Source organism: Heterocephalus glaber, unplaced genomic scaffold (genome assembly GCF_053883595.1).
Source record: "Heterocephalus glaber isolate CG9 unplaced genomic scaffold, H.glaber_assembly_v1.0 deba00001523, whole genome shotgun sequence".
Taxonomy (NCBI): Eukaryota; Metazoa; Chordata; class Mammalia; order Rodentia; family Bathyergidae; genus Heterocephalus; species Heterocephalus glaber.
In genome coordinates, this window is record NW_028258327.1 from 6,702,626 (window position 1) to 6,727,824 (window position 25,199).

Genomic DNA, 25,199 nt, shown 5'->3' on the forward strand with positions numbered 1-25,199 from the left:
TCTTTCCTGTAGTGGATGACTAAGGGCTCTGTCTTCCCACCTTGCAGAGACACAGAGTACAAGGGGCTGCAGCTCTCCCTGGATCAGATCTCAGCATCCAAACCAGCCTTCTCCTATGCTAGCAGCTCCACCCCCACTCTAACTGATAACAGGAAGGGGTCCAAGTCAAGGCTGTCCAGTTCAAAGTCAAAATCCAGGACTTCCCCTTACCCTCAGGTAAGTGTGTTGCTGTTTCATTTTTTGTGACCTGGTTTGATCTTGAAGTTAAAGAAGTATTAAAACTGTTTGGAATTAATTGTCTGGTTTTAATAAATTGAAAATGTCTATAAATGTGATTTCTAAACTATCTTCTTCCTTTTAAGTAACTGTGCTAGTAAAAAATTGAAATGAGTTTGTGGTTTGGTGCATTTATAGAAAGTTCATGAGAGTCTAGCTGTCAGAACCAGAATTTGTTATTTCAGGGACATTTATCCTAAAATTGTCTTCTAGAATGATTAACCAGAAAGGTGTAGCCAACATAAAAAAAATATAGACTCTTAAAAAGAGAGTGGCTATCTCACCTCCATCTTTTTCTTTTCTTTAAAACAGGGCCTCATATCCAGTTCAGGCTGGCCTTAAACTCATGTAACCCAGGCTGTCCTTGAACCTGTAGCAATCTTCTTGTCTCAGCCTCCCGAGTGCTGGGATTACAGCCACCACCCTGGCCTTTCCCTTTTCTTAGCCATTGCCGTAGCCAACTATCTGCAGCTCACTGGAGTAACAAGGAAGATGACTCCTGTGGTACTACAAAACCAAAATTTCTTCTGAGTCATTTATCAAGGTTGTCTTTATTATGTTTCAATTTTAAGCAAAAAGGCAATCTAATAGGTATAAAAATGATAATTTCCTTATCTGTCAGATCTATATTTTTATGCTGATATCTTCAAATGTGTACTATTTGAGGAAACATCATTCATTGACCCAATGCTCACTAAAAAGCTATTATTTGCTAGATTATTTTATTGTCTTGATATCTGAAGGGGAGAAGACTATGAGCTCTGTCTCCAAAAGACTTAGATCATATAGCTTTGAAGTCTTCCACAGAAGACCAGCTTTCCTTACTTTGAAAAAGAGAAGAGAATAATTGTGTGAAGCCTAGATGTATATCAGTGTGCAACTTCTGTTAGGAGTGCTGAGCACTTTTGTTAAGAAGTACAGTGTAGGGGCTGGGATTTAGCTCAGTGGTTCCGCCACCTGCCCTGCAAGCTCAAGGACCTGAGTTTGATCCCTGGTACCAAAAAAAAAAAAAAGAAGTACACAGTGTAGTCAAAATCACTGCCGACGGGCAGCTGCTTCCTTCTAGAGAACATCTAATGAGATGCTTTTCTTATTATTGTCTTGTACCTTGGGAAGAGTTTTACTGTCTCTTTTTACTACTTGGAAGGATGGATTGTGCCTTTGGGTAGTTCTGTCCTTAAGTATATAGCAGTGTTGGACACATACATGAAAGAAGAATTTAAATTAGGAAATACTAAGTTAAGAAGGAGTTTGTCCTTTGTTTTACAGAAATTAAGCCATAAAAACAAAATCCTTGTTGGACCTCCAAAACCTCATTGTTTAGTCTGTGTTTTCTTTCATGCTCTGCTCTTAACATCTAAAATTTCTATTAGTCCAGTCTAACAGTAAATGAATCATCTAAAAATGTTTTAACTTTCATTAGACTACTCTAATATGTGTGTGGAGTTAATTTGAATGTTACATATGTTTTATAGTACAAAAATACTACGCAAGAGTGGAAAGTAGAAAAAAATCCTTTCTCATTTTTCTTTTCCAGAATTTTACTCTCTTCTGCAGTGTTCTATCATGTATAAAAAACACACAAATATACATATATGTTCACATAGGATTTCTCTTAAAGTTTGTGTATTCATTTTTGTGGTTAAGACATGTAAATGCAGACTTTTGACTATGCGCCTAATTCGAATTAGCACAGTGATAGGTTGAATTTACTTAACATTTATTTCTGTAGTAAAGGTTGTTCTTTAATTGTGTTTACTTTAGATAGTCATGGTATTAGATCAATCAGATAGAAATGGAGCACACTCTCTTTACACCTGAGGAGCTATTGATCTAGACAGACAGGTGAACAGGTATTTGCCGTGAAATGTTATGGTGAGAGACGATAGTCTGGAGGTTCGTTGGAAATGAATGTCATCTAGAGCAAACTCAGGACTATTGCTACTGGAAGAAGACAACTTAGAAATACATCCACATTTTGTTCCAAATCCTCAGAAATTTTATTTTATTTTTTAAGTTTTTTTATTGATACATTTTAGGTATACAATTCGTTTACATTTATCATTGGGTGTTTGTACCTGTACATGATATATCTTGGTTCTTATTTTTTTTTCCCCCATTACCTGTGCACCCTTCACCCTCTCCGCCCTTCCCTATTTACATAGATTTCATTTCCATTTAGAAATTTTAAAGAAAATCATTAGTTTCTCCAAACATTTTTGATTCAAATTGTCCTTAATGTCATTAAAGAGAAGCTAATTCTTAATTTTCATTGCTCTCGTATGCCTTTGACTCAGCAGATGTTAAAGGAGTATCTGCTTTCGAAAGATGCTAGTACTGTCACTGTGGGAACTGGGGGTATGGGTTAGATACATAGTGTTAGAATATAAATATGTGGAATAAAGACTGTCCAGGTTTTGCAGTACAGTTAAAGTGGGAAATCATACAGTAGAATAAGTACGGTATAAGGGATGATAGCTACAAAGGACTTTGTGTATGATATCAGTGTCACGGACTATGGCCTGGCTAAAGAAAGGGTATATAACTTGGCTTTGAGGTTAGGATTCGAGCATGTGGGAAGAAGGGAAAGGAGCAGGACCTTCAGGAAGATTAAAATTTTAAGGGAATGCAGGAACTCATTGACTGGGCCTGGGAGTGAAGTGGGGGAAGGTTGGTCTCTCTGAATGAGAAATAGCAGTGATGAGTTTGGAAATAAATTGGTGCCAAATACATGCCAGGCCAAGGAGTTTAGAGTTTATCTTGTACAGAACTAATAAAGAGTTGAACATTAAAATAGTTGAGGAAGGGAAAACTATTTAGAGAACTAATTTTAATAGTTTCAGTGTGAGTGTATAAAGAACTAAACTAAAGTTTTCTACTAATTTAAAAGATACTGTATGAAGAATAGATAAGATTCTTTTTATCCTTGCCTTCTGGTACTTCTTGTTATAGATATATTTTGATTATTATAGATTTACTTCAAAATTATACTTTTAAAGCTTCCTTCAGTGAAGGAAACTTTGAATTCTGCCCTATATAGACTCATAATATTTTCCTTTTTAGTGATGGAACGGTGATGGTTTTAATTGTATTTCATTTTAAATACTTCTGGCCATTTTTCCAAAGTAGTCTTTTTTGTTATTTACATATTTACATATTTTAACATATAAATTCTAATCAGATTCTTCAAAAGGAAGTTTCCAGACTAAAATTAATCTCATAGAGTAACATCTTATGGCCCTTATTAGTTAAGTAAATTGTGATTTAATAATTCTATCAATATTATTTATTGGGCTCTTTGTTCTATTATATTTTCAGTATATATAGAAATTTCTAACAGATGTTTGATGAATGACAAACATCACCATTTTTTGGAATTATTTAGGTACCCTTATATGAACATTCAAGACAAGTACAAATTATAATTCACTATCATCTCCCAGTTTTTCTGGAGTAGTAGATGAACTATTAGATCCCTTCCTGGTATGAGATATCTTTGGGAATGTTTTTAGACTTGATTATATTATAGCCACTTAATGAATAACTCAATAACCTTGTACTTCTTTTATTGCTACTGGGGATTGAATTCAGGACTTTGTGCTTGCGGGGCGGGTGGCGGCACCACTGAGCTAAATCCCCGGCCCTTCTATGTATTATTTGGGATGGGAGAGGTCAAAACAGAATTGTATTGAATGGTTTTGGAAGAATTGTTATAAGAAATATTATAATTAATTCCCAAAGATTTTGCACATAGCTACTGGGCTGCTGCACAGCAGAAATCTTACCATTATGGCAGTTGTATTTTGTTGCTATTGGATTTTTTTTTCATGAAAATGGCAACATTATTTTTTCATAGGTCTATTGAATTAGAACTACTGTGTATACAGAATTTGGTTTTTCAACCTTATCTGTTTGAGATTGCTATCCTATTTTCAACATATTTTTATGTAACTAGTCATGGCACTCAAATACCAGTTGGAAGTTATTTTGGTATGTTTTAATCAGGTAAATCATGAACAAATTGCTTCCTGATTCTGGAGTTTCCATCTAAGACTTCTTACGTTGACATGTTTATAGTTACATTTAACAGAGACAGTGCATGCCACTCCACTATGTTGCATCCTCCTGCCCTTCTCTAGCCTTTCCTACTATTCAGCAGTAATCTGTATACTGTAGTGTCCCCTATTAACAGTCTATAAATAAGACTGTACATGCTTATGAAACCTGAAAGTAATTACTACTGATACACTGTAACACTTGCATGTTTTATTCCACATCTATTATCTTAAAGAATCTTACAGAACCCTCTAAATTTTCATTGCCACTAGTCTGGCTTCCTTTAGGTGAAGCTACAAACTCTTTCTACAAAGGTTCTTTCTGGCCTCCAAAATACAACAGTGAAGATTACACTGAGAACTTGATTTTCTAAGTTGCAGAGAAAAGAAGGACCAATAATTTCACAAACATAGTTCTACCTTTATACATTGTATTTTACTATGATTACTGTAATTATCCCTCCATTTCATGTATTATATATAACATAGAAACATGCAACCTTTGACCATAAATAACAAAAATACAACATTTTTGCATTTTGCAAAAAAACCACATTTTGCCAGGAAGTCTTTTAATATATAGGCTTTAAAAAACATTTTATGTCCCTGTATAAATTTGGGATGAATCTCTTTCCAATAGAAATATCAGATTAGCAGAGCAGGTAATTTTTAGATCTTCTGAATATTATTTCAGTAAAAATTGTCCTCAGTATGTTGAGACCTTTATGTTTCGGCTTTGTGCTCTCTCTCTCTCTCTCTTCCTTTCTTTTTCCTCCCTCCCTCCCTCCTTCCTTCCTTCCTTTCTTTCTTTCTTTCTTTCTTTCTTTCTTTCTTTCTTTCTTTCTTTCTTTCTTTCTTTCTTTCTTTTTCTTCTTTCTTTTGAAACAGTCTTTCTATGTAGTTCACACTGGCCTTGAACTTAGTATGTAGCCCAGGCTGGCCTTGAACTTGCTGTGATCCTGCTGATTCAGCCTCCTGAGTGATGGGATTAGAAGCATGTGACACTAAACCCAGCTTGTGCTTTTTTTTTTCAAACTCACTTTTGCATTTAGTTAAATACTAATGATGTGTAAAAAAGTGCTATAGATGGGTCCTTATAGAACCATATCCCGGGTCTATTTGAGGTGGCAAAATTAACATTTTAGAAGGAATTATAAAATGTGATCAGTCATAGGGTTTCAAGGCCACAGCTTCTGCCTTTCATTCCTTTGTCAAATAGTTGGAGGAGGAGTAGATAGTGATGTCCAGTGGGTGTTTGTTTCTGCTCACTTTTCCCTTAATAAGTTCAAGAAGGTTGGAATCATATAGTGTCTTTTCTGACCATGATAGTATGAAACTAAAAATAAGCACCAGGAGGAAAATTGAAAAATTCATAAATATATAGAAATTAAACAATATACTCCCAAACAACCCATGAGTCAAGGTAAAAATCAAAGGAAAAAAAATTGAGACAAAGGAAAATGAAACCATAAGGTACCAAAACTTATGTGATGCAGCAAAAACAATTCTAAGAGGAAAATGTATGGCTAGAAACATCCAAAATGAAAAAGATAAGGACTGGGTGTACAGCTCTATGGTAGAGTGCTTGCCCCCAATCCCCAGCACCCAACAAACAAAAACAAAAACAAAACAAAACAAAAGATTAATCTCAGTCCACACTTGATGGAATTATAAGATGAAGAACCAATCAAGTATAGTTAGCAGAAGGAAAAGAGATAATAAAGATTAGAATAGAAGTAAGCAAAATAGAGAACAAACTGATTAACTTTTTAAAAAGATCAACAAAATTCACAAACTTTAAGTTAGATGAACCAAGAAAAAAAGACATGATTATGTATTAACAAGTCGATAGCTTGGAAGAAATAGCTAAATTTCTAGTACATAAAATCTAGTTGGACTAATTCATTAAGAAATAGAAAATCTGAACAGAGCAATAATGAGGAAAAACATTGAACAACAGTATTCAAAAAACTACTAAAAACAACAAGCTCAAAACTAAATGGCTTCAATGGTGAATTTTACACAACAGTTGAAAAATTAACACCAATCCTTTTCAAACTATTCTAAAAATTTGAAGACGAGGGAAGATTTCCAAACTTATTTTATAAGACCAATATTCTGATAACACAGTGAGATAAGAATGTTGCAAGAAAAGAAAGTTTCAAGTCAATATCCTTGAAGAACATAGAGGCAAAAATTGTCAATGCTATACCAGCAAACACCACAACTGAAATTTATCACTGGTATTCATGTCTGATTAAAAATATATGAACTGGGCCAGGGATTTAGCTCAGTGGTTTTGTCACCTGCTGCGCAAGCGCAAGGACCCAAGTTCGATTCCCGGTACCCACACAAAAAAATGTTTATTTTATATATATATACATACATATATATATACACATACATATATATATACATATATATACATATATATATGTATATATATACACGTATATATACGTATATATATACGTATATATATACACGTATATATACACACGTATATATATACGTATATATACACACGTATATATACACACGTATATATATACGTATATATATACACACGTATATATATACGTATATATATACACGTATATATATACATATATATATACGTATATATATACATATATACATGAACCAACAAATGTGATACACCACACTAACAAGATGAAGGATAAAAATCCTAAGATCATCTCAATGGATGAAGGAAAAAAACATTTTGCGCAGTTCAACACATTTTCATAATAAAACTCTCAACAAATTGGTTATGGAAGGAAAGTACCTTAATATAATGGAGAATGTAAATGACACCAAATTACTAAGTTTGAAAGGCTTACAAAGTTTTCTTTAAGATTCGAAACAAGAGATAGAAAACAACAGTCTTCACATTAATATAGGACCATAAAAAACCCTGACTAGCCAAAGCAATCTTGAGAAAGCAGAACAAAGGTGGAGGTATATATATCTGATTTTGGGTTATTATAGAGCTATAATAATCAAAACAATGGAATATTAGCATAAAAACAGCCATGGAATAGAATAGAAACTTGAATGTGAATCCTGAAACCACAGAATTCCCAGAAGAAAACATAAGGGAAAAAGCTTTTATGTAAAATCTCAAACCACAAAATTCCTAGAAGAAAACATAGGGGAAAAACTTCTTGACATTGGTCTTGGCAATGTTTTTTTTTTTGATATATCACCAAAATTACAGGCAACAAAAACAAAATTAAACAAATATATGACTACATCAGTCCAAAATGCTTCTTCACTGCAAAGAAAATAATATAATGAAAAAATAACCTTTAGAATGGGAGATATATTTGAAAATCCTATAGCTTATAGGATTATAGTTAACACTGAAACTATTAGAGGAATTCATATAACTCCATAGTAAAAAACTTAACTAAAATTAGGCAAAGGACTTGAGAATAGAGATTTTTCCTGAGAAGACATATAGGGGCCGGGGATTTAGCTCAGTGGTTCTGGTGCTTGCCTTGCAAGTGCAAGGTCCCAAGTTCGATCCCTGGTAGCAAAAAAAAAAAAAAAAAGAAGACATATAGATGCCTATCAGGTTGACAAAAAGGTAGTCAATATCATTAATTATCAGATAAATCCAATCAAAACTCACATGTGTTAGAATGGTTATTCTATTTTTTTTTTCTGGTACTGGGGATTGAACTGAGGACCTTGCACTTGCAAGGCAGGCATGGTACCACTGAGCTAAATCCCCAGCCCCCTTTTTTTCTTCTTTCTTTCTTTCTTTTTTTTTTTGATGGATAGGTATTCTAGTAAAGACAAAATGTAGCAAATGTTGGTAAGATGTGAGAAAAGGGAAGCCTTGTGTGCTGTTAGTAAAATGTAAATTAGTGATGTCATTATGGAAAATTATATGGGAGCTTTTCAAAAAATTTAAAATGGAGCTACTGTGTGATCCACCAATTCTACTTCTTGGTATGTACCTGAAAGAAATGAAATCAGCATCTTGAGGAGATGTCCATAGACCCATACTTATTATGGCATTTCACAATAGTGAAGACATGGAAACAACCAAAGTGTCCAGTGATGGGTGAACAGATAGGGAAAATATGGTATGAAGTAGATTATATTTAACCCTAAAAAAGAAGAAAATCTTGCCATTTGTGACAAAATGGCTGAACTAGAATTCATTATGCTAAGTAAAATAAACCAGACAGTGACAAATACTGTATGATTTCATTTGTAGGTGAAAAAAAGGTCAAAGTCATAGAAACAGAGTAGAATGGTGTAGTGGTTGTCAGTTCCTGGAGGTGCAGGAAATGGAGAATTGTAGTCTGAGAGTCCAAAATTTCAGTTATAAGATGGATAAGTGCTGGGAATCTAATGTAGAGCATGGTGACTATAGTTAAAACTATATTCTATACTTGAAATTTGCTGAGAGTAATCTGAAACTTTCACACACCACATACATACAGGTAACTGTGGGAGGTGTTGGATATATTAACTTCATTGCGGTACTAATTTGTTAATGTATGCTTATATTATTAAATTGTCATGTTGTACACTTTAAGAATGTAACAATTTTGTCAATTTACCTCAAATCTGGAGGAAAGGGTTCTGCTGTATATTATTTAGTATATATTTTACATTGTTTTACTTTTCTTCATGTTTACAGAGCCTAGCTTAGAAAAAGAAAAGGTAGACCTTTTATTTGCAATCAGCAGTTTGAAATAGATTAACTCAGCTGATGGTTTTCAAGTTTCAATTTGTTTTCACAGAATTACAGATCTGACCATTTCTCTTTCATCATGCAGAAGGCCAGTAACATGCCTCCTAATTCTAGTGTGCTGCCAAGAGCAGCTTGGGCAGCCTATCCTTTGTCCAGATTCAGAATAAAGCAGTGAAGACCAAACAAAGCTGCAGTAAGGGGCTGGAGCAGGTGGCAGCACCTGTACCCACCTAATTCAAGCCCATGGGATCTGCCACTTACATGTGGAAAATCAGACAAATCAAAGCATCAGTGAAAGGATCGAAGTGGCTCTGGCTCATGCCCAAGGCCCATCATGAAAAAGGATTACCATTAAAATTAGTGCTACTGGTCCTGGAAACCCAGGGTTTACCCAATGAGCTAGAGATATTTCTATATTATCTATACAAGTTGGGATATTTATAATCATTTATAGCTGTGAATACTATGATAAAGCATTTAATTAAATGTTTATTCCATGTTCGTTATTACCTGTTTAAAATGTTCAGTGCAATAAAAATAGACATCTTTAGGCATTCACCTTTGGATTTGCAAAAAGGATGTACTGTGGATTTCTCAGTTTTAGAACAGCCCTCTCCATATGAAACTCTATAGGAGATTCCTTATAGAATTACACTGGAGGAAAGCTGGCCTCTGGTCTGTGGGCTGATTCCTTTCCAGCTGCACATCACTGTGACAGCTAATGAGATGTCCACTATGGTTACTTTTCTGTGAGAAAAATGAACTGAATCCAAGAAACATTTTTGTAACTATAGGGGAAGGGTTAAGAGAAGACTTATGACATTTCAAATCACATTTGAGGCATATTAAAAAAAACTTCCTGTGTTTCTACTTTGTGGACTATATCAGGGAATTTACAGACTTTTTTTGCCAAAATATTTTTGGCACTAAAAATAGCTAAAATATGGATTAAAGTTGAAAAAAAGTCACAATAAATGATCAATTATAGATGGATACAAGCATAAAAATAGTGAAACTATAGTGACCACATTCTTAAATACTGATTTTGAGATATTAACAATTTATATATTCAGTAAAATGGAGTAAGAAATGGCCAAAATATTTAAAACTTTCAATAGTTGAATTTTTATTTAGTATTTACTTTATCATTATTTATAGTGTAAGTGGATATATGGTTTGTTTCTCTTGTAAAATCATCCTCAACTCTGGAATGTGACTCAGGATTGATATTTTTTTCTTTTAGAATATATTCTGTAATTTTCCTTGAAATTTAAAAAAAAGTTTAACCCTTTTGAAACTATATGTAATTAAAGTAAATTTTATAAAAATTTCTCAGAAGGTTTTTTTTTTTACATTTCTGAAGATTTGTGAGACTTGGCAGAACTCATTTTCACTTAACCTTTATTAATATATCTTACATATAGAATTATTCTTTTTGTTTATTAATAAGACAAATTAGGGATGAAGTGATAAAAAGATTTCTGTGCACTATTAGTAGAAATGGAGGAATGAAAAAATACTTTCTACTTCATATTATCTCTGAAGTTTCACTTATGATTTTTTAGGTTCTAAAATTTTTCAAGTTAAAAATGAACTTCATTATTTGCTTGCTGTTCAGTTTATACTCTCATAGACACCTGGTTTCATTCAGTCTTTTAGATTAGCAGAATAATTTGAATTATTGCCACTTTAAAAAGCAGCACATATACTAAAATTGTAACGATACAGAGAAGATTAGCATGGCCCCTGCGCAAGGATGACATGCAAATTTGTGAAGCATTCCATATTTAAAAAAAAAAAAAGCATTTGATTCTGACACTAGTTTTTCTCTTACCCTTAGGTTTATTCTGGAGAAAACCTCTGACGATTTCCAATGTGTGTAAGCCAAAGCCATTCTTTATAGTAAACACAACTCCTGTTTGAGGGAAGCATCCCCAGCAGTGGGGGACATTTTAATGGACATGCTGTATTACTTTAATCTAACTCTTTCACCATCTGTTCTTCCCATAACAGTGAATGTAAAAAAGAACATATTTTATGTTTCAGGGTTACATTAGTAAAAAGTAAGATAAAAGTGATTTAAAAGCATGCATATGTTCTTAGTACAATGCAGTCTGCATCTGTGATGTGTTTTTTTTTTTTTCCTCATGGTTCTGACACAAATCAAAAGGAAAGCTGCTCATGCCTAATAGAGTGAAAGTTTTTCATGGAAAACAGGGTTTTACCATAAGAGGGACTCTTTATATATTTTATAGCTAAAAATGATAAAAACCTCAATGAGCTGCCAGAATAAAAATAGATAACTGTAACATCTATTGTTGGAACATCTGGCATTTTTCCTGAGTTGGATTGTTGCTGCCATATCCAGACAAATGCAGAGCACCTGTCTGGAACATGCTGTTGAAGCAGGAATGAATCTTAGGACTGTTATCAGAAGAGAAATATCACTGGGTGCAATTGTGTCAGAAGGCTGCCTTAGTAATTAGAGAACATCACCCAAGACTGTGTGAAGATGGTTTCCTAGGGTGTGTAGCTTGAAAAAAAATTCTCTTTGTAAAAATATGGTTGGGTAATGCTAAAATCATGAGAACTCCCTGTGTAAACAGCAACAAAATCTCTTGTGGTATGCACCTAATTAACTTATACAATGTTAAAGGAAACTGTTTCACTTGAGTAACTTCTGTCAAGTTTTATCATGGTATAATTTGTAAAACTAAAAGTAAATTACAGAAGAAAAAAAAATATGGTTAGAGACCTATGACCCTTACAGCTTAGAGGTAGTACTCTATTGCCTTTTTAACTTAAGTATCTCTAAAGGGATGAAAAAAAGGGATTCTGGAACTGCATCTCTCCTGTTAAACTTCATAATCTTCGGGCAAATGTTTATTTTTTTAAAGTCACATTTACTACAACTAACACAATGTCTGTGGAAAGTTTGTACAGCAACATGTAGCAGGTATTTTACAAAAGTAACAGTTCTTGGCGTTATGGGTATTAGCATATGCAAATCATAGAGTAAGTTATCCCTCAATCAGTCATAGTTCGTATCCCTTCCTAAACAATTTAAGGTGTTGAAGGAGAGAACAGTGTTTCACTTTTTTGAACTCGTTAGTTTTTTCTTTATTCAAATCTTTATCATTTTCTAAATTTTATTAAAGTTATGCCTGTGCATTATTTATCCCCATCCTAATGTGAACACCTCGAAGGTAAGATTGTATTTCACATCACCTGCACATTGTCTTGCCAGTGCTAAGTACTCTGTAACTATTAGCATGAGTCATTGTACGTAGTTCCTGCTGGATGCATATTAAGCCCTACCTTAAACCTGATGAGGTATAAGTCTGTTCTAAGAAGAATGACTCTTTCATGAGCAGAATCCCAAAGGGGAGCAGAATCCCAAAGAAGAATGACTCTTTCATGAGTAGAATCCCAAAGGGAAGCAGAATCCCAAAGAGGAATGACTCTTTCATGAGCAGAATCCCAAAGCAAAATCCCAAAGGTGGGTGACATTTAGTTTCATACTTTATGAGAATAAGAACATTATTCATCTGACTCATTTTAAAATTTGCACACACAAGTGCTTGTTTTGTTAAATTTTGGTGTTTTTTTTGTTTTTGTGTTTTTTTTGGTACCGGGGATCAAACTTGGGACCTTGCGCTTTCGAGGCAGGTGGTGGCACCACTGAGCTAAATCCCCAAGCCCTGTTTTGTTAAATTTTAAATAAGAAATGAGGGTTACTCCAGGTGCAAAGTATTCACAATCATAACAAATCTTCTAAGAAAAACGGAGGTTTTAGCAAAATTAACCCCAAATTAATTTTTAGTGTATTTTAATTGATGGATATAAACTAATTAAAATAGAAACTTAAATTATTCAGTTTCCCTCCTTTAAATATAGAAGAAAGTGTTGTTACCTTTTCAAAGGAAGAAGAGTAGATACCTTGTAGCTCATAAAACATGATTTTATTTTACTTGAAAATAGTATAGATACTATGAATGGCTAGGAGGACCATCCACAGGCTTGCATGTGAGCTAATTGGCCAGGATTCTTGCTCCTTCTTTCCTTACCATGTATCTTTAGACTTTTTAATCAAAGTATAAGTGATAAGAAATACTTGTCACAAAGTATATCCTAGCATGGAAAATTGGAATATTTGTAAAAAAACACCTTTGTGTTTAAATGTTTTGGTAGGGGCCTGATTTTTTTTTTTTTTTTTACAGTTGAGAAGGTTAATTTCTTTATTTTTTACCATATACTTTATCTCTCACATGTCTGTAAATGGGACTGAAAATATATCATTTAGATAATACAGTCTTGGGGTAAAATAGTTTTCATAGGATGGTTTTCTAGTAACACATCCTATTACCTAAGTGAAAAGTGATTAATCAAGGACTGTTACATAAATGCATTGTAAGAGTGTTGTGGAACATATTATTTGTTTGATTCTCACTGAAATGCTACAAAATAGTCTGTCTCTTTTCTGCAAATGGGAAAACCAAGGCTGAGGAAAAATGACATTTTTGGACAAGTCACAATAAATGACAGTAGAGCAGATCAATCCTTTTGATAACTTTTAAGTGTATTTTTGTGTACAAAATCAATAATCAGTAACAAGAATGAAGATATTCGAAGAATTAAGTTATAGCCTTAGGAGTGCAAGTTTATATTTCTTCAGAAAAATATCATTTTTATAAAAGGATTCCTCTTAAATTATTCTAGAAAAATAAGTCATAAATTTATAGGATATTTTTATTTTCAAGTACATATTTTAGATTGATTGCATACTTACAAAAAAGTTGCAGCAGCAGTACAGAGTGTTCCTGTATACTTATCTAGGTTCACCAGTGCTTAACATTTTGCTGTATTTGTTTTATCATATTATCTCTCTCTTTTCTCTTCCTCTTCCCTCATTATTTATTTTTTTGGAACTTTTTTTTAGTAGATTACATATACAATGGCTATTTAAAGCTCTATACTTCAATGTATATTTCCTAAGCATAAGGATATTCTCTTATATAACCAGTGAACAATGATCAAAATCAGGACATTTAACATTGATAAAATACTTCTTATTCAATATGGTAGTCCATATGCGAGATTTCCCCAGTACTAGCCATTGTGGAATTTGTTGTTTCCTCTCTAATACAAGATCCAGTCCAGGAATTTATTTGGCATTTAGTTGTCATGACATTTTAGTCTCCTTTAATGGAATAGTATTTATCTTTGCTATTTCTTTCATGATATTGGCATTTTTGAAAAACACAGACCAGTTATAGACATTTTTTCAACTTTCTTATGGTTAGATTCAGATTATGCATCATGTGCTGGAACACTTCATAAGTGAGGCTGTGTTTTCAGAGTAAATATCACATTAAGAGGTGCTTGATGTCAATATTTAAGCTGGATAAGTTAATTTTGATCACCTGCTCAAAAAATCATCCAATTTCTCTCCTGTATAATTACTGTTCTTTTTCCCCTTTCAGTTGAAAAGCAATCTGTGGGAAGACCCATAAGACCATATAATGTCTATTCCTGATCAAACTTTTCTGCATAGATTTGTTATCTATGATGATTTATGTTCAAAGAAATCCTTACTAGAACAAGTGAAAAACGTTTATTTTCTAACTCAACCCCTCCCTTTACACCTACCAGTGAACACTCTACTGAAAGGAGGATTCTTCTCCTTTATTAATTTGTCTATTAGTATGAATTCATGGATTCTTACAACGTTTAGCGGAGTAAAATTCATTCATTACTGGCCTTACTTACTTTTGTTTAAAATTTCCAGGTTTGGTCAGTGGGGATTCTGTCAAGCTCGCTTCCATGTCTTTTTGACACATTCCTATTATTTTATTTTTTAACCTATTTTGTGGCTCTCTAAGATGTTTCAGGCTCACCTGTAAGTCCCCTGCTCCAACCCTGGAATTAGTTATGTCTCTGGGGAGCTGTGCTTCCTTTCAGTGGAGAATAATATTTAAAAACCAAGATCCACATACCAAGTGTGTTTATATGGCTAACATGTCATGGTCCTGGGCCCTTTCAGCAGACAAGGCTAGGAAATACATTTCTCTCCTCCCTGCTTTTGTTTTCCTTTCCCCCTCCTGTCTCAGGTAATCAGTTTGCTTGCTTTTCTGTTTATCCTTGCATTTCTTTTTGCAAAAGCTAGAGGATATATGTGTATTTTACTTTTCATATTTTTACATGAAATACAGCATATTACATATGGATATATATATTCTTAATTTCCTCTCATGTGTATACATTTTTTTAAACAACCACCTACTTCTCCATTTTGTGTATGTATTAAGTTTAATTAATCTGTTTGGATTTCTAATATTTTGTGATTATAAATATTGCTACAATGAATAATCTTGTGTATACTTTTTAAGATAACCTCTTTGAAGTGGGAAACATCTTGGTCACAAGGTAAAAATACTCCTTTTTTTAGGTATTGCCAAATTCTCTTCCATAGAGATTGCACCAGTTTACACACCCACTGAGAAAATAGGAGAATACCTACTTCCTTGCACTATGCCAAAAATTGTGTTGTTGAGCTTTTGAATTTTTGCTAATCTGATGGCTGACAGATGGTTTGTCAGTGTCGTTTTATTTTGTGGCTAGCTTGTTAAGAAGTCAAATATCTTTTCATTTGTCTTAGGGCTATTTTTTTTTTTTTTTTTTTTTTGAGGCAGGGTTTTGCTATGTAGTTCAGGCTGGTCTTAAACTCATTATGTAGCCCAGACTGGCCTCAAACTTGCACTGATCCTCTTGCCTCAGCCTCCTGAGTGCTGGCATTAAAGGCATGCAACACCACACCTGGAGAACTGTGACTTTTGGCAACATAAAAAAAAATTTTTTTTGCTTTATTAATGCTTTTTTAGACTAAATTCCACTTCATTTAACTTTTAGAATCCCAAGCCCTGGTGTTACTTATTTATTGTTGTCATTGTATGCTGAGCTCTAGATCTTGAAGATGTTGTTTAATTTTATATTATTGAACTGAGGGCCTCACATATGGTAGGTAAATGGTCTACCATTGAGCTATATCTCTAGCCCCTCCTAATTTCTTAATGATTACATTTGCCTTGTTTATATTTGCCTCTCTTTTTATTTTTACCTTTTTGAAATACTGTGTCAGGCATGTCTCTTCAGTGTAGAGTTAGGTTTTGTTCTGTGAGTCAGTTTGAAAACTATTTTTTCTTCTTTTAATGGTGATTTAAGGCTATTTACATTTATTGATGTGGTTAATATGTTTGGCTCAATCTTGTCATATTATTTTGTTATAAATACACTATGTCTTACGGTATATTTAATGTGTTTTCCTGATTTATCTTCTTTGCTATTTTAAGTAAACTTTTTATTTTGATATAATGAACATATAATTCAATAGCATGCAATTCAATAAAATTTTAAATTTACATACAATTTTAACAGTGATCCTATATACTCTTTACTCGGTTTCCTGCAATGGTAAATCTTGCAGAGTTATAGTACAATGTCACAACAATGATATTAACTTTACCACCACAAGGATCCTGCATGTTGCCCTTTAAGAGTCATCCCTACTCCTCCCCTGCCTCTACTTTTGTCTTTAATCCCTAACAAGCACTTATCTGGTCTTCCTGTCTTTAATTTTGTCATCAAGAGTGTTATGTAAATGGAATTATCCAAACTTTGAGGATTGGCCTTTTTCACTCAGTGGCACTGCTAAAAGAAAACACAAACCTGTTGTAACAGCAACAAACAGCCATGCAAATGGGTAAAGGACTTTAATAAACTTTTTTCAAAGAAGATATACAAATGGTCAGTAAATACATGAAAAATGCTCGAGATAACGAATCATCACATAAATGCAAATAAAAACCACAGTGAGATACCTACCACCTCACACCATTACAATAGCTACTACAAACAATGTGATCACACACAAATGCACAGAAAAGTGTTGGTGAGAGTGCCAAGAAGTTAGGATTTTTGTTTAGTGTTGGAAAGAAAGTAAACAGATGTAGCTGCAATGAAAGCAGCATGACAGTTCCTCAAAAAATTCAAAATAGAATCACCATATAATCTATCAATTCCACTTTTGATTATACACCCAAAAGGATTGAAAACAGTCTCAAAGAGATCTGTGCATACACATTTATAATAATGTCATAACCAAAAGGTGGAAACAACCAACGTCTCCATCAACAAAAGAATGGATAAAAAAAATGTAGTATAGACAAACAATGGAATATTATCCACCCTTTGGAAGGAAGAAAACTCTGACACATGTTACAACATGGATGAAGGATATTATGCTAAGAGAAATATCAGTCACAAAAAGACAAATAATGTATGGTTGTACCTACACAAGATACCTAGAATAGTTAGTTAAATTCATTGAGATAGAAATTTTTCAGGGACTGCAAGGAGAAGGGATGGGGAGTTATTATTTAATGGGTAGGGGGTTCATTTATGCAAGATGAAGTGTTCTGATGATGGGCGGCCTAAGAAATGCCACTAGATTGTACATTTAAAAATGGGTTTCCAGCGCCTGCCTCACAAGCACAAGGTCCTGGGTTCGATCCCTGGCACCAAAAAAAAAAAAAAAAGAGATGGTAAATTTTCCCCTACAGATAATTTTAAAAGAAAGGGAATAATGAAGGAGGATCTGGAAGTGGTATTAGAAGAAAACTACTGTAGACATTCATGTACAGATTTTTGTATGAATATAGTTTTCATTTCTCTGGAATAAATGCCCAGGGTTACATATGGCAATTACACACTTAGGCTTTAAAGAAGCTGCAAACTGTTTTCCAGAGTGGCTATAACATTTAACACTCCCATCAGTATTGTGGAAATGATCTAGCTTCCCCATATCTTTGCCGACATTTGATGTCTGATTGGCTTTTATTTTAGCCAAGTGATATTACATTGTGATATTTCATTGTGGTTTTAATTTGCATCATTTAAATCACTAATGTTTTTGAATGTCCTTTCACTTTGTTATTTGCCATCTATGTATCCTATGTGGTAAATGCCTCTTCACTTTTACCTATTTTTTAATTGTTGAATTTTGAGAGTTCTTTATATATTCTAGATATTTAGTTCTTTGTTGACTATGTGGTTTGCAAATGTTTTACTCTTGTCTGTAGCTTATTTTTTCATCCTCTGAACTGTGTTTTTTTTTTTGCAGAGCAGAAATTTTTAATTTTTTTCTGCTATGATGGTGCTTTTGTTGTCAGTTCTCAGAATTCTTTAGCTCTAGATCTTGAAGATTTCCTGCTGTTGTTTAATTTTATATTTTACATTTACATTTGTGATCCTTTTTGTTTTCTTTGTGGTATGGAAACATAGTTTGAGCACTGTCATAAAACAAAACAACAACAAATAGTGAACACAAAGAAAGTAAATAAGTGAAAAATAAATTATAAGCTGTGAAAAAGGGAGTAGACTTGAATGAAAATGTGATAAGCAAAAAGAAAGGCTGGAAAACATTGAAGAGAACAAAACTTATAGAAATTAAAAGGATTAGAGAGAAAGTGGTTATAAATGGATAAATGGATATAAGTGGATATAAATGCACAACACATTTATAGAAGGAATCAGACTTGGTATAACAATTTGGAAAAGAAGAATAGAGTAAGCTAATATCTCTGTCAAACTTCAGGATTTACTACCTTGATACCATGAGATTTATGTGAGCCCAACCCTTCACAGTGAGGACTACTCCCCATTAGTCAATCCCTGTTGTGCACACACCCTCCCACACCTCCTGTGTCTCTAAGTTTTCAGGCTGGTTTTGAACTTGCTGTCTTCCTGCCTCAGCCCCTCACTCACTACCACACCTGACTTGGGATCAGGATGTTGAGTAGTTTTAAATAAGCATCACTGGATCACTTAGGTTGAGATTTCTGCTTGTTAATGTGCAACTATTCCAGGGACATTTGTTGAGAAGTCTAACCTTCATTCACTGATTTGTCAAAAATAAGTTGGAAATTTTGTGTAAACACTAACAATTTTCATTATAGTAGCAAATAATAAATCCTGATGCTGGGTAGAGAGATTCTCTCCTCTTTTCTAAATTGTTTTACTAAGTCTGATTTTTTTTATGTGTCTTTTATATGTTCTCTTAACCATTTTCTTTCTAATCCTTTTAATTTCTGTGGTTTTTGTTCTTTTAGATGTTTCCCAGCCTTTCTTCAATTTTGCTTATTAAATTTTCATTTAAATCTATTCTCTTTTTCACAGTTTGTAATTTATTTTTTACTACTTTCTCTGAATGTGTTCAGAGGGAGGGAGGGAGGGAGGGAGAGAGGGAGAGAGAGAGGGAGAGAGAGAGATCAAACTAGGGCCTGGCATATCCTAGGCAAGTGCTTTACCACTGAGGTACATCTCCAGCCCCTGGAGTGGGATATTTGGGGTATATTTCTTAGTTTTAAAATTTCTGATTCCTGATTCTATCTGTGTGTGCTTATGTGCCTGTCTTTGTGCATGTATATCTCCAAATGTTTGTTGAGGGTATTTGATTCATATTTATTTCCATAGATGGCTAATTTGATGAAAATTTTTATTAGCTGAAGTGTTTGTATATCCATTTTCATGTTTTCTTTCTACAGAAATTTTTTTTTTTTTGGTACTGGGGACCAAACTCAGGTCCTTGCACTTACGAGGCAGGTGCTGGAACCACTGAGCTAAACCCCCAGCCCTCTTTCTACAGAAATTTTACATGAGGTTTAATTTTCCCCCTATCCTTAGCATTTCATGGGCTGTGATACTATTTTAAGAACAGCCTTTCCTGTCAGTTTGTGTATTCAGCTTTTTAAATGGATGATGGTGTGATGAGAGGGGTAGGTTGAAGCAAAGGATAAACCTGTCTTGTGCTTTATTTTTTTCATGTCTACTGAATCTTTAATTTCTTTCTCTCCTCCTTTTCTTTTACTGCGATGTCTCTGAGGAACAAAACCCATTTTCAGTTTGTTCTTCACTTATGGAAATGACACTTCTGAAAGGCTGCCAGTTGTAGTTTTCTTACTTTTGAGACCCTTCCATGTGCCTGTGCTGTGAATCACCAAATACCGACTTGTGTTCTTATTTTGATACTTAATGTGGTTTTTATTTCTGAGGGTGATTTGGTCTATTTGTCTCCCTCACTCCCCACCCAGAAGTTCTTTATGCCTTCCCTCACCCTGTATCCACAGATTCTGCAACCATAAGTTTACAATAGCTACTGGTGGATTTTAAATTTGTTTTCTTATAAGTAATTTGAAGTTAGTCATATTTTTTGCCCCTACTAATGCCAATGATGTAGGTCACATGTAACTAAACTTGTGCTCCTTAATGACCTTGTAGGTTTTGCAAAGTGAATGTGTGGAACAATTCAAATTCAGTCATTTTTCATACTCACAAGTATAAAGTATCCTTCATACTCTAAATGTAATACTTCGTTGAACAAAAGACATCATGTAATTCCTAATAAATGGGATAGTTGAGTGAAAATTGGCATTATGGTCAAATGCTGATGATATTATGGTATGACATTATATTTTACATTGTAACTTCCTTATAACCATGACAATAAAAATTCTTGGATTTGAGTAATACTTCTCAGTAATTATCATCTTTAAATTAGTAATTATCATCTTTAAATAAGGGAATTATAGGGACAGGCATAGAAATCATATGTTTCAACACTAGAAAGTTCTCCAAGTAATTTTTGTATCATAAAAAATATTATAGTTGAAAGAAAAGTTATAGGAGATCTAGTCTAACCCAATATATTGTTTTACAGATGAGGTTAAGGAAGATGAAGTAATTCACCCAACGTTACCCTGAAAGTTACAGTAGGGAAATGGAAATAAGTTCTGGCTCTTGGTCCCTAATGCTTTTTTCATTAAATGGCCTCATCTCTGGTTCAGGCTTTGTTGGTTAATATCATCATGACCTTTTTCCTGTTAAAAGAAATTAAATCACTTGCTTGAATGTAGTAAATGGCAAAAGTAAGTGTAAGGAAGACCAGGAGCCTTCTTATGCAGTATTCTCTCATTATGCTGAACTCATTGCTTATTTTGGCTGGCTGTCTTCCTCTTATGCTGCCCTCTCTCTTTTCTCAAATATTTAATGAACACCTGAAATATTTCAGATCGAATAATGGGGTTACAGTGTCCTCAACAGAGTTTACATCTAATACAGTTCATTTTAGAGGAGTGAATGCGGATAGAGTTTCGATGGTGTGCACTGGTGCAAGTTCATAGGTTTTTTTTTTAAAACATACAAATTTACTGCTAAGTTCTTCCTCAGTAGTTTCAAAGCAATGTGAGGTCCTAGTTTTCCAAAGCACCCAACTTCTTCCTGCTTGAAAATCTCAGGGCAGTGCACTTACTACTTAGTTTCTGGACTATTGACAAGAAGCTTATCCTACAAATTCTTCTTTGGGTGCTCTTGAAATGTGTACCTCACATATGCCAGGGCAGGCTCGTGTTGAATTTTCTGAGTGAAGGACACAATGTTCTTTGCTGCACCAATAGCACTTTCCCACATTCACTCAGGAGAAGCTTTTTTCCCCCTCTCAAAAGGGCTCAGAAGTCTTGACTGGAATACTTCAGAAATAGGCCTGGTTTATACTTTTATAAAGACAAGCAGAGTCTGGACAACCCCTAGCTTGGAACAGCACTGATGGTCTGAGTTTCTCAGAGGCAAGCAGATGAATGGTGCTAGAGGAGAACACGTGGACTTGGATCCACACTCAGTAAGGCCAGAGGCTGCTGTCTCTTGCTCTGGTGAAAGTTAAGGTGTCTTCTGAAAGGAGAGTTTGGTGTTCACTGGGAGAAAAGGCTGAAGTTGTGTGCAAGGTGTGATGCAGGGAGATACAACTCACGATTCTTTGATGTTCCATCCTATAGCCCTGCAGGGAAAAAAGTAGGATTTTTCTATTTGTTTTCTTTGTGGAATAGGCTGATAATCCATATGTACCTTCAGAAAATAAAGTAATAATCAGAATGGTAATGGGAAAATCTTGACCCTGAAATTGACATGTCCTGAGCATGCTATATTTATTGGCATTCTTTGGAGCTGTCCAAGAGCAAGCTTTTAAAAAAATATTTATTAGTACAAGTTTGCAGAAGGTAATGATGAAATTTCTTGGGAGTTGGTACATACTCAAGAAGAACCTCTGAATCGCATCTCTCTGTTCTCAAGAGTCCTGGGCTTAGTTACTTGTTTGCACTGAGGTGAGAAGAGCCAGTGTTCTTCCTCCTCTTCCTGGTGGGCTACTGAGAAGTGGAGAGTTTCCCTTACCCGTGAAGATCTTGGCATATGCAAAATTTGCTCAACCAGCATGTGTCAAGGCAAAACAGTAGAGCTTGGGTCCCCCTTCCTGCTCTACCCCACAATACCACAAGAACCGCTCTTCTGGGCTAGGAAAGAAAATGTACAACATACAAATGTACAATGGACTTATATTTTGGTTCTAGGAAGTTCTAGGGAGTTCTAAGAAGTTTCTGCCTCTCATCTGTGTATCTCTATAACATTGAATCCTTTTCTCTCCATTCTTTTTCTTTAACAGTACTTTAATTTCAAATTTATAACTATTATTTAGAGTGCCAGCTTTAAGACCAGATGAGGTGATGGTGGCATCTTACTAAAACTCTTCATGATGTAGTTTCTGTATCTATTAGAGTTATTTAACAGCATAGTAGAGTGATTATAATAAGTGATATAATATATATGGAATAATTAGGTACACAATAAATTCTCAATAAATGACATATTTTATTATCATAGCAGGTAATCTCTGTAGTTCTTAGAATTGTGTTTGCCAGTTGGGAATCAAAAATTGGTAGACATTATTACATTATGAATTTTAGTGGTTTATGGGGACCTTCAAACTGAGCACAGTTTCTAGGGTAGCCTGCAGAGCATTTTACACATTTTCTTTCATCACCTGACGAAATAGTTTGGGAGCAGGTAAGCAGTGTGATTCCATCAGTGACAGTGGTTCCTGTGGCTTGTTTCCTCCACCCACTGCCATGATCCTATGAGTAATTGAAGTTTTAGTTTAGAAAGTAATATTCAAATGAATAGATCCAGCTTATATGGGACAAGACTTTTGAAAGTTTTATTGCAATTCAATTAGGTAAAAATTAACTATTCTACTATGTACTGGCATGGCATTCAGAGTTAACAGTCTAGTATAGGATTAGAGTTCTGCACGTTGATGCCTTAAACCTTAATTTCTCCTTTGTTTTTCTAATTAAGAAGAAACGTGGACAACAAACCCAAATAAAATATGAAGCCTTCTTGGAATCCTCTTTTTGGGAATACAATTCAGGTAGTGGAGAAATTGGGTTTGAATATTTTTTGTTTAATTTAAAAAATTTTTATTACTATATATATATTTGCAGTACATAATGAAGACATAATGGTACATGTACGTAACTCATTTTTTTTTTTTTTTTTTTGGTACCAGGGATTGAACTCAGGTCCTTGCACTTGCGCATCAGGCAGCGAAACCACTGGGCTAAATCCCCTGCCCTAAGTAACTCATTTTAATTTTTTTTACTTTCCTTTTCCCTCCCACACCTGCTAATCCTGTGGCCTTGGGTAAATTACTTTCCTTCTTTGACCCTTAGCTTTACTGTCCATAAGATGAGGGCACTAAAATCACCATTCAAGGTTTTGGAAGAACTACTTGGCATAATTTACAAGCAATACTTCATTCTGTGCCTAGGACTTCAGTTAATGTTTGTTATTTTATTTCTTCCCTTGACAGCCCAAAGGGTTTTCTGTGGAGGCATCATTTGATATAATTAAGTGCTTCCAAGTTAGAGGTGCCCAAGAGTGCTAGAGTGAGTCCTGATTTGGCCAGCATGAGCTTAATTAAAGGGTGCTTGCAGAGTAAAGGCTGTTTTTTATTTGTTTAACTAATTTATTTATTTGTGAAATGGCCTTTCCCCCCTCTGGGTTTCAGTATTCGGGATTTCACACGGAAAGATCGGAATCAGATCATGACAGCCAGTGGGGCGGAAGTCCCCTGACCGACACGGCCTCTCCGCAGCTCCTGGACCCAGCCGAGCGCCCAGGCTTGCAGCACGATGCGTCCTGCGCCTACAGGCAGTTCTCGGACCGCAGCTCGCTCTGTTACGGCTTCGCGCTCGACCACTCCCGGCTGGTGGAGGACCGGCACTTCCACAGCCAGGCCTGTGAGGGAGGCCGCTGCGAGGCGGGCAGGTACTTCCTGGGAGCGCCGCAGGCCGGGAGGGAGCCCTGGTGGGGCTCTCGCGCAGCCTTGCCGCTGACCAAGGCCTCCCCGGAGAGCAGGGAAGCCTACGAGAACAGCATGCCACACATCGCCTCGGTGCACAGGACCCACGGTAAGGGCTTCGGAGCCAGCCTGCGTCCTGGGCGGGTTTGTGACGTGTCGGTCCTGGAGGGACTGACCCAAGGGGTGCTCTCCTTCGACTTAAAAATCCACCTGGCCCCAACAAAAAGAAGAAAACAACAGCAGAATTGCTAGTTCAAAAAAACAAAGGTCAAGTTTAGTCCGTTTAAGTGTATTCATTCTGACAGTGTTTGCTGAATATATATTTATGACAGATGAGAAAAAATTATAAAGAATAGAAATTAAGTAAAAGTGAATTATTTTGTGCTAAATTTGTAGCGTGCATGTATTTAAATCTCTCCTATATTATTTTCTTCTGTATACCCCTGCTTCAAAGGAGGACTTGAACAACTTACAGGCTACAGGGGTGCTTCGCAATAAGGGCATAACAGAAATTTTGGAGCGGGCCAGTCTTTGTTTTGTGGTCTATCACTCATAGGGTAGATTTTAGCCTATCTGAGAATTAAGTGCACCCTTCTTCTAAAACTAGACAACTGCAATGCCCCCGTAGGTAAAAATGGAGTGATATGTGGAAATCACTGAGATTTCTGTCTTGGTATTATCACATACCTCAATGAACACAAGGAACTGGGCACTGTAGTTAAAGCTGTGATTATTACAAATCCTTTTCTTTGTTCATTTCAAAGTACACTGAGTAGGGAGGTGGACGGGTCTTTGAAAACCTCCCTATTCCATTAAAACTCAGTGACAGGATTGATCTGAAGGCCCTGGTATTACTCTTCTTGCCTTTAGGATCTGAAATGTGCTTTAGACAATGTTGTCCCCATTCCTA

At 35.0% G+C, this 25,199-nt stretch overlaps 1 protein-coding gene and 1 non-coding gene across 5 annotated transcripts in view; both read left to right on the forward strand.

Annotated features, from left to right (window-relative positions):
* Positions 1–25,199, forward strand: part of Sim1 (SIM bHLH transcription factor 1) — an 84,681-nt gene that overhangs the window by 49,325 nt on the left and 10,157 nt on the right. For all 4 annotated transcript variants that reach the window (XM_004862479.4, XM_087187933.1, XM_087187934.1 and 1 more), the window contains 2 exons: positions 48–216; positions 23,996–24,398. In XM_004862479.4, the coding sequence (XP_004862536.1) occupies positions 48–216; positions 23,996–24,398 (572 nt within the window). The remainder of the gene's footprint in view (positions 1–47; positions 217–23,995; positions 24,399–25,199) is intronic.
* On the forward strand, positions 10,727–10,836 carry LOC147824951 (U6 spliceosomal RNA). The gene has a single exon (XR_015441587.1). It is a non-coding gene; the product is annotated as a U6 spliceosomal RNA (small nuclear RNA).